The sequence below is a fragment of the Bufo bufo genome, chromosome 1, assembly GCF_905171765.1.
Source record: "Bufo bufo chromosome 1, aBufBuf1.1, whole genome shotgun sequence".
Classification (NCBI taxonomy): Eukaryota; Metazoa; Chordata; class Amphibia; order Anura; family Bufonidae; genus Bufo; species Bufo bufo.
The window spans coordinates 787,921,710-787,931,054 of NC_053389.1; the positions used below are offsets into that span (position 1 = coordinate 787,921,710).

Consider the following 9,345-nt stretch of genomic DNA (forward strand, 5'->3'; position numbering starts at 1 on the left):
GCCTCTATGCCAGTCTGCCATAGCAGATGTCTCCACATAGCTGACTGTTGGAAGACTTATTGGTCACGCTTTTTCTCACACTCAGATTCGGAGCTGGCTTTGATGTACAATGACGAGTCAGTGCTGGAGAACCATCATCTGGCTGTGGGATTCAAGCTCCTGCAGGAAGAGAACTGTGACATTTTCCAGAACCTGACGAAACGCCAACGTCAGATGATGAGGAAGATGGTGATTGACATGGTAATGAGACTGCTGCCACATGTCATTTACAGCACTGTCGGCCTGAGGGCCACTGCTTCCTCCGCAGTCACACAACTGCTTGTATTAGGTTTTATAGAAGCCAGCACACCGTATGACCTCCACCAGAGCTTTCCTCCTCTCCATCAATTATACATGGGTCAGGCCCTGTGCAGACACAGTCTGACTAACACACACTGACAGCGGGATTATGTCATAGGAGTAAGGATAGACTGACACCAGGGTGGGTGGAGGTGTCCGAAAAATGAAGCAAAAAGATAAAATATTCATTAAAAGTGAACTCCACCCAAGAGATAAAAACTTTGAATGTATTTGGTGATCCACCACAGCTTAATGGAGGCTATAGCATTTATGACTCTCGGACCACAGCCGCATGGCATGGACACTGTGAAGGTAGCTGGAGTATCACAGTCTTTCATATTGATGTTGAGTAGGAGTCCTAGGGGGTCAATCTATCTGAATGACCAACATTGATCCAAGCAGCAGTAGAGCAAAGGTAGACATAGGTATCTACATTTGAGTAACTTCGCATATACATTACATTACTTATCCTGTACTGATCCTGAGTTACATCCTGTATTATACCCCAGAGCTGCACTCACTATTCTGCTGGTGCAGTCACTGTGTACATACATTACTTATCCTGTGCTGATCCTGAGTTACATCCTGTATTATACTCCAGAGCTGCACTCACTATTCTGCTGGTGCAGTCACTGTGTACATACATTACTTATCCTGTACTGATCCTGAGTTACATCCTGTATTATACTCCAGAGCTGCACTCACTATTCTGCTGGTGCAGTCACTGTGTACATACATTACTTATCCTGTACTGATCCTGAGTTACATCCTGTATTATACTACAGAGCAGTACTTATGGTTATTATGCTCCACGCAAAGCTAGATATTTAGTTCTTAAGCTGGGGTCTTCTTCTTCAGGGTCCTATGTATATGGGAGTACTGGGGGTACCATGACTAGAGACAGAGAATACCACATATATTATATCTGAGATATTTTGTCTTCACTTTCCAGGTCCTGGCAACAGATATGTCCAAACACATGAGCTTATTAGCAGACCTGAAGACCATGGTGGAGACCAAAAAGGTGACCAGTTCTGGTGTCTTACTGCTAGATAACTACACAGACCGGATACAGGTGAGTACCAGACCTTACATAAGGCTTGGGATGTAAGTTATACACATTTTACATAATACTGAGGAATAAGATAAAGAACATCTCCACTCTATATGAAAAGGCTACCCTACAAAGGGGACAGTGGGATGGGTCACCCCCCCCCCCCCCCTATAAAAAAAAATACAGCAGATGCAGAAATAGTCCCCATCAGTACAACCACTGTAATATATCATCATAGTGACATCACATTCATGATGTCATGTGACAGAATCAGGCGCTTTGGCTATATGTGCCATTCAGTGATTGTGGAACAGTAGGTGACAAGGCGTATAGGCACTTGAATGGCTGCCACTACTGGTTGTCTACCTGCATCTTTTACACATACAAAATGCATGTACAGATGTAGTAGAGCTGCGTTTGACATGTAGCACAGCTTTTCGTCTAGGCTGCAGACAAACCTATCACTATGTAGTGTCCTGACCTTGTATTACGTTTTATGGCGCTTTCAGTGATGAGGCTTTTTGAGGCAGTGTCATAGTTGACGTCTAGTTATTGGTAATTCTTAGTGATTAGTCGTGAACTCACACATACCTCCTGCCATTAGTTGGAGCTGTAAACGGATCTGCCCTTCCCTTGCAACAGGTCCTTCGCAACATGGTGCATTGTGCTGATCTCAGCAACCCGACCAAACCACTCGAGCTGTATCGTCAGTGGACGGATCGCATCTTGGAGGAGTTCTTCAGACAAGGGGACAAAGAGCGAGAGAGGGGGATGGAGATCAGCCCCATGTGTGACAAGCACACGGCCTCTGTGGAGAAATCACAGGTGAGGACAGATGGATGGATAGAGATTGGACAGAACGGGGAGATAAATAGATGTAACATGGGTATATGTATAGATGGGAAGATAAAACATAGGTAGATAGATATGACTTGGGCATATATGACATGGGTGGATATATAAATGAGTAGATACAGTCTTGATCAAAAGTTTAAGACCACTTGAAAAATGGCAAAAAATCATATTTTTCATTGTTGGATCTTAACAAGGTTCCAAGTAGAGCTTCAACATGCTACAAGAAGAAATGAGAGTGCGACAAAACATTTTTTGAGCATTCAATAATTGAAAATAACGATTAAACTGAAACAGGCTGTTTTTCAGCTGATCCAAATTTTAGGACCACATGCCTTTAAAAGGCCAAATCTGTGCAAAGATGTGGATTCATTGTCATTTTTTGTCAGGTAGTCACACTTTGTGATGGCAAAGGCAAAAAAACTCTCCCTTTTTGAACGTGGTCGGGTTGTTGAACTGCATAAGCAGGGTCTCTCACAGCACGCCATCGCTGCTGAGGTGGGACGCAGCAAGACAGTCATTTGGAATTTCTTAAATGATCCTGAGGGTTATGGAACAAAAAAGTCAAGTGGAAGACCCCAAAAAATTTCATCGGCACTGAGCCAGAGGAACCAATTGGCTGTCCGTCAAGACACTGGACGATCCTCGACCCAAATTAAGGCCCTTACTGGTGCTGACTGCAGCCCCATAACCATCAGACGGCATCTTAGACTGAAGGGCTTCAAAAACAAAAAATGTCTTCAAAGACCTCGTCTCCTTGAACGCCACAGAACTGCTCCTTTGGACTTTGCAAGAGAGCACCAAACATGGGACATTCAAAGGTGAAAGAAAGTTTTATTCTCTGATGAGAAAAAATGTAACCTTGATGGTCCTGATGGTTTCCAATGTTACTGGCATGACAAGCGGGTCCCACCTGAGATGTTTTCTACGCGCCACAGTGGAGGGGGCACCATAATGATCTGGGGTGCTTTTTCCTTCAGTGGAACAATGGAGCTTCAGGAAGTGCAGGGGCGTCAAACGGCCGCTGGCTATTTCCAGATGTTGCAGAGAGCATTCCTCATGACTGAGGGCCCTCGTCTGTGTGGTAACGACTGGGTTTTTCAACAGGACAAACGCTACAGTACACAATGCCCGCAGGACAAGGGACTTCTTCCAGGAGAATAACATCACTCTTTTGGCCCATCCTGCGTGTTCCCCTGATCTAAATCTAATTGAGAACCTTTGGGGGGGGATGGATGGCAAGGGAAGTTTACAAAAATGGACAACAGTTCCAGACAGTAGATGGCCTTCGTGCGGCCGTCTTCACCACTTGAAGAAATGTTCCCACTCACCTCATGGAAACGCTTGCATCAAGCATGCCGAAACAAATTTTTGAAGTGATAAACAATAACGATGGGGCTACTCATTACTGAGTTCATGTTTGGAAGTTGGATTTCTGTTTTGGGGGGGGTTTAGTTTTTTTTTGGAGGTGTGGTCCTAAACTTTTGATCAGCTGAAAAACAGCCTGTTTCAGTTTATTCTGTGTTTTCATTAAATTGAATGCTCAACAAATGTTTTGTCTCACTCCTATTTCTTCTTGTTGCATGTTGAAGCTCTACTTGGAACCTTGTTAAGATACAGCCATGCTAAATATGATTTTTTTTGCCATTTTTCAAGTGGTCTTAAACTTTTGATCAGGACTGTATATAGATGGGTCTATGTATAGTTTGGTAGATCTCCGGTAGTGGGGCAAATATGGAGTCACTGGATAGATATTAATGTATATAGGAGATTGATCCATTTGGTAGCTATGAGTAAAGCCCTGGTCACACGTATGGCATCATTCTGACATGTAGGTAGGTTTGTAGTGACATGTGCATCACTAACATAGGGGTAAAAAAATAAAAATCCAGAAAAGCTGGGTGCAGCATCCGCAGCCATATTGTCATCACCTACTTTATACGCTTACCAAATTAGATCCATTCTCCTACATTTTAACTTTCCACTGGTCAAGATTTTAGTAGGAGAACCTGTGGCTTACAAATCTCGTCAGCACGTAGAAGCCTACAGCTAAGGTTCTAACTCCACTACATCTGGGAAGCCATGGGTTACCTTCTGAATAATACTTCCATGAGCTTCCAGTGATCATATGAGGCCATGCCACAACGAATGCCAGCAGAACATTCATGGCGTGTTTTGGCCTCAGATGTAACAGTCTTGATGGGCATCATGGTGTCATCTGTCGTCATGCTTCTGGACTGCTGTCCAAGTACGTGTGCTGAGTCACAGTAGGAGCTCCGGTCATCAGTATCCATCGCCAAGCCACTGCTGGAGCTCAAGGCAGGGAACACTTGGCATACAGTACATGGCCTTAAGTGTCGGCCTTCTGTGATCACGCAAAGCTGAGGCATCGGCCACGAGAAGCTTCCACAGAAGCTTCACTGTCTGCAGATGTTGAATGAGGAGGCAGACATTGAGATAGAGAAGATCTTGTCTACCCTCACGTAACCTTAGGTTTTGTCTTGTGACCTAACTTTTAGCTAGTTTTATGTTATTAACAGCTAGGGCAATTCTCCATTCTTTGATCTGGAACATCATTGATGGGCAGATTCCTCATTCATACCAGTGCTTGGTGAGACTTCTGCCCATAGTTGGACACCTATGATTTCATAGATGTGACCACTGCTCATAAATTATGCTACAGGTCTCCTCATGTGATCCTGAACTTTATTGCATCCTTACTGTTCAAATAGGTTATGGATGACCACAGTTCTCTTTCCAAATATACCCATTGGCAAAAGGACATGTTGTTTTAATTGAGGAATGAGTTAAGCAGATGGCAGAAATATCTGATTATGCTTATCTCCTGTCAGGAGAAATTATACAACCTGACCCACCCAAATTTCATATCAGGGGTAGCAAAGGTGTCCACTATATGGACTACAATGTCCGTGGGTGTCATTAAAATTCACTGGATCCATCAACCAATTCATGACTGAGGCAGTTCCACCCATTCAGCAGCTTGAGGGATAGTAGGGGTAACACAAGCCAATATTCCCATATGAACTAAAAGTCGCATTGTCCATAATAAAGCATAATGCTCATCTAGTCCATCCTTCTCACTTCACTGTTTCTTGCCAGGAAGTTAGAAACCTACAAACCTCTTCTTGTTTAAAGTGATGGTACCGGAGGTAGAATTGTTAATGTTTACGTTAAAGTTTGGGCCCCCTATAGACAGAGAAGATTGCCACCTGAGGCGAGTCATCTGTGTTTTGTGGAATTATCAAGGTTGGAAAAACAATGGATTGTCCATGACTACCTCAAGTTGGCCACTACTTAATACCAATACTATTGGTCAACAGTACATCAGTCAAAACACTCCATATTTCTCAGTGAGAGGGAGTGTTTATATTGTATTTTATCTATTGGTGTAGAGCCCACAGACCATTGGAGCTCTCGGCCAAATGGGGGAGAATCTTTATATATATGGCTCTGTCCGTGCAATAATTGCAAATGTAATGGATCCCATTCTATTTTTAGGTTGGCTTCATTGATTATATTGTCCACCCGCTGTGGGAGACATGGGCAGATCTCGTACACCCGGACGCTCAGGATATCCTGGACACGTTAGAGGACAACAGGGATTGGTACCAGGGCATGATCCCCCAGAGTCCATCTCCACCACCAGACGACCCGGATAAAGATGAAGAATCCTGCATCGACAAGTTCCAGTTTGAGCTGACGTTGGAGGAGGAGGCGGAGGAATCTGACAAGGACAGGAATAGTGGCATTGAGGAAGAAGAGGGTCCTCTCCAAACCCCTGACATCTCGGAGCAGCATCCAGACATTGAGCAGGACATGTCAACGCAAGAAGGAGCAGTAGAACAGACTGATGACTCCTCAGACAATACATCCCCGGTGGAGTCCTGAACCTTACTGACACTTAAAACTCTTACGTTAACCTAATAACACAAAGAACTATTTTACATGGAGATCAAAATGTGTTTTATTTCCTGTTTCATATTTATTTAATTTTTTTATTTTTTATTTTCCTTTTTTTGTCGTCTTTTTTTCGTATTCTCAAGGGGAACAAACACAATTACTGTAGATTCAGATACTTTGCACAGAATAGGAGTTTGTTGCCATAAGAAAGTTACAACACACTCTACAAACAAAAAAAACTGTAACATTTTATTTTTAATACTTTTTTTTTTTTTGCTTCCCAAAAATTTTTTCTTTCCCTTTTCAAACGGATGCAACAAGGAAAAAACTAATTTTAGTTTATATACATTTGTGCATGCATTGATAAGCCATTTTTTTCAGGAAAAAAACAAAAGAACAAAAACCCATCGAGAAGTAAACTGAAAAACACGTAAATTTTTTCCTTTAATTTGATACAGTGAAAAGTTGTCGTGTTTTTTTTATTGTCATTTTTTTTTCCCCTTTGTAAGACTACAAAAGGAAATCCTACTCACTCGGCCAAGCTGGGGGTCACTCCTGTGGATTATACTGTATTTTTTTACATTTATTTTTTATTTTTATTTTTGCAGGGGTGAAGTAGGAAATCACAAGGACTGTGGAAGGGGTGTGCCTTTTATGTATATGTATTTTTGTGTCTTTAGTTGTGTGGCAAAATGGCGCTCCAATGGCAAAGGCTTCTGGGTAATCGGTAAACAGCAGCAGTGCTAAAAGGTTCCCCCTGAGCCTTGTAACCTATAAAAACGCATGCATGGTGTTCAGACTTCCCCGATGGGGGGTACAAAGTCGACTAGGTGGGGAAGATCTGTCACCCTCTGTTTCGTAGCCAAAAGGTAAATGAATGTGGAATCCTTTAGCCTCCAACAGACACTTTTTTTTTGGTATAAAAAAGAAAAAAATACGTAAAAAAAAAGTAATATTTTATTTAAATCTATCCTTCTCTTTAACTCTCGTAACATAGATATATCTATATATATATAATATATATTTTCTAAATGCTTATAATTTATCGATCGCCTTCTCTCATGAGATTCACGATGACGCCATAGATTTATAGGAGGTTGCAGCGAGAGCAGAAAATTTTAAAAATGAAAAAAAGAAAATGGTCTAATAGACGGGGAACAGAATGATTGTCAATGCCTCTTGCAGCTTGGTCGAAAGTCTTCCTCAACTGTCCTCTTCATTAATTTGCACGTACTGGCAATACATTCACAACAAAGCGGTTTTTAGGAGACGGCAAGCTGCAAAAGTGACTGTGGGGTTGGGGTTGAGGGGCGGGGGGCGGGTGATATGATATGTTTCCACCAGCAGTTTATTGCTTTCTTTTAAAAAAATTTAAATTATTTTTTTTGTTAGTTGTGTCTTTCCCCCCCTCCCCCCCTGTTTTTGTATTTATTTTACGTTGCCAAAAGCTTTTTTGCAGATCTGTAAGCTGCGTCTTTGAAAGATGAATACGTTTCAAGCATCATTTCTTTACGACCGATTTTGCAGAATGGTGAGATGTTCCTCTGCTAAGGCTACTTTCACACTTGCGTTGTTCTTTTCTAGTATTGAGATCCTGAAAAGAGGATCTCAATATCGGAAAAAAAAAAAATTCAGTTTAGTGGAAAGAGATCTGTTCGGGATGCAACAGGATGTCTTCCGTTCCGTTTTGTGTCCGGTCATAAAAACGGTGAAAAAACGGATCCGGCACTGAAAACAATGTAAGTCAATGGTGACGGATCCGGTTTTTATGGAGCCTAAAAAAAATTGATCCGTCACCCATTGACTTTCAATGTATTTGGTGACAGATCCGTTTTGATTTCTCACAACCGCATCCCAACGGAACAGATGCATTCTGATGTGCAAAATCAAAACGGATCTGTTTAATTCCGGTATTGAGATCCTCTTCCGGAAGTGTGAAAGTAGCCTAAGCCAGCAGAGGGTCAATAGACTCATAACCGTGGCTCTCAGGTTGTGGGATCTCGCACAATTCTTTGAGTTCAGTCTGCCATGATAACTTGCCTATTGGGAGATGCAGAGTAGGCCGTCAGAATAGGTTATTGGTTTTTAACCATTACCGTAAGAAAAAATTGTTGTGGCAAATCTGGACAACAGGTCCATCACATCTTCCCGAGAAGTCATATGATCGGTAATAACTTCGACCACTCATTATCTTCTGTATAATGTGTTTCGGTCCAGATTATTGCAAAGCCTGTTGGCAGTGGCCTTATTTCTTGAACTCTATAATGGTCATCAGATGCATCTAAAGCTGGAAATACTCTATGCCTACCATGCTCCACTGGGCGGTCATCCTGTGTTACTGGCACTGCCTACTCATAACCTCATTTGCCTCATCTCCTTGTGGTTGTGGTGAATAGATATTCACCTTAATAATGGCTAGACCAAGATGGTCACCTTGAATGCATATTTGGCTATCTCCCCAGCCTATTTTGAGAAGCAGCTTACAGACAGCAATATATATTTATCGTTACATCTGCCTTAAGCCAAAATGTTTTTGCCATAATCTGACAAATCACTTCTTCTGTGTTTTATTTCATGTGAAAGGGCTGTCCAGGGCAAGAGAATGAGGTGGAGAATGAAAAACAAAAAGTTTTTTTAATTCCTTTTTGGCGTGTGTGTTTATTTTTAGTTTGTTTTACATTTTATTTTCCATGTGGCTTGACATAAACTTGCATCCTTCCAAAGATTATAATTGAGGCTATGGAGGACCTTCTGTGTGCCCAGAGTGTTGGGTAACGTGGTTGTATAAATGATCACTTTTTGTATGTTGTTACTTTGAGGGGCTTCACCAGCGGTAGATAATTTTGTGAATGATATGGACTTCCACCCTGGAGGTATGACTTCTAGATCACCTGGAACCTTTCTTTCGATTGTAAGATTCCTCACATCATGGCCTATAAAAGGAGCCAAGCAATTTAGATGACTTGTCTCTTGACCGAGACCGGCAGTCATGAGGCAGATGGTCACACAGTTTACACCTTTAATGGATGACTTACAAACTAAGAAACGGCATGTAACCTTATTACAGTGCCATAATGTGTTTCCAGTACAATAATTGTAAACTTATTAAAGTGGACTTATCTCCAGGTCATATTTAACTGTAGAATGACCTATTGAAGCTTGATCAATGGAGGGCAAAA

At 41.9% G+C, this 9,345-nt stretch overlaps 1 protein-coding gene across 3 annotated transcripts in view; it reads left to right on the top strand.

Moving 5' to 3' along the window:
- The window catches only part of PDE4A (phosphodiesterase 4A), a 272,456-nt gene extending 264,955 nt beyond the window's left edge, over positions 1–7,501 (top strand). For all 3 annotated transcript variants that reach the window (XM_040414933.1, XM_040414934.1, XM_040414935.1), the window contains 4 exons: positions 86–240; positions 1,292–1,414; positions 2,036–2,218; positions 5,765–7,501. In XM_040414933.1, coding sequence (XP_040270867.1) covers positions 86–240; positions 1,292–1,414; positions 2,036–2,218; positions 5,765–6,154 — 851 coding nt within the window. In that variant the 3' untranslated portion in view covers positions 6,155–7,501. The remainder of the gene's footprint in view (positions 1–85; positions 241–1,291; positions 1,415–2,035; positions 2,219–5,764) is intronic.
- The last annotated feature ends 1,844 nt before the right edge of the window (positions 7,502–9,345 follow it).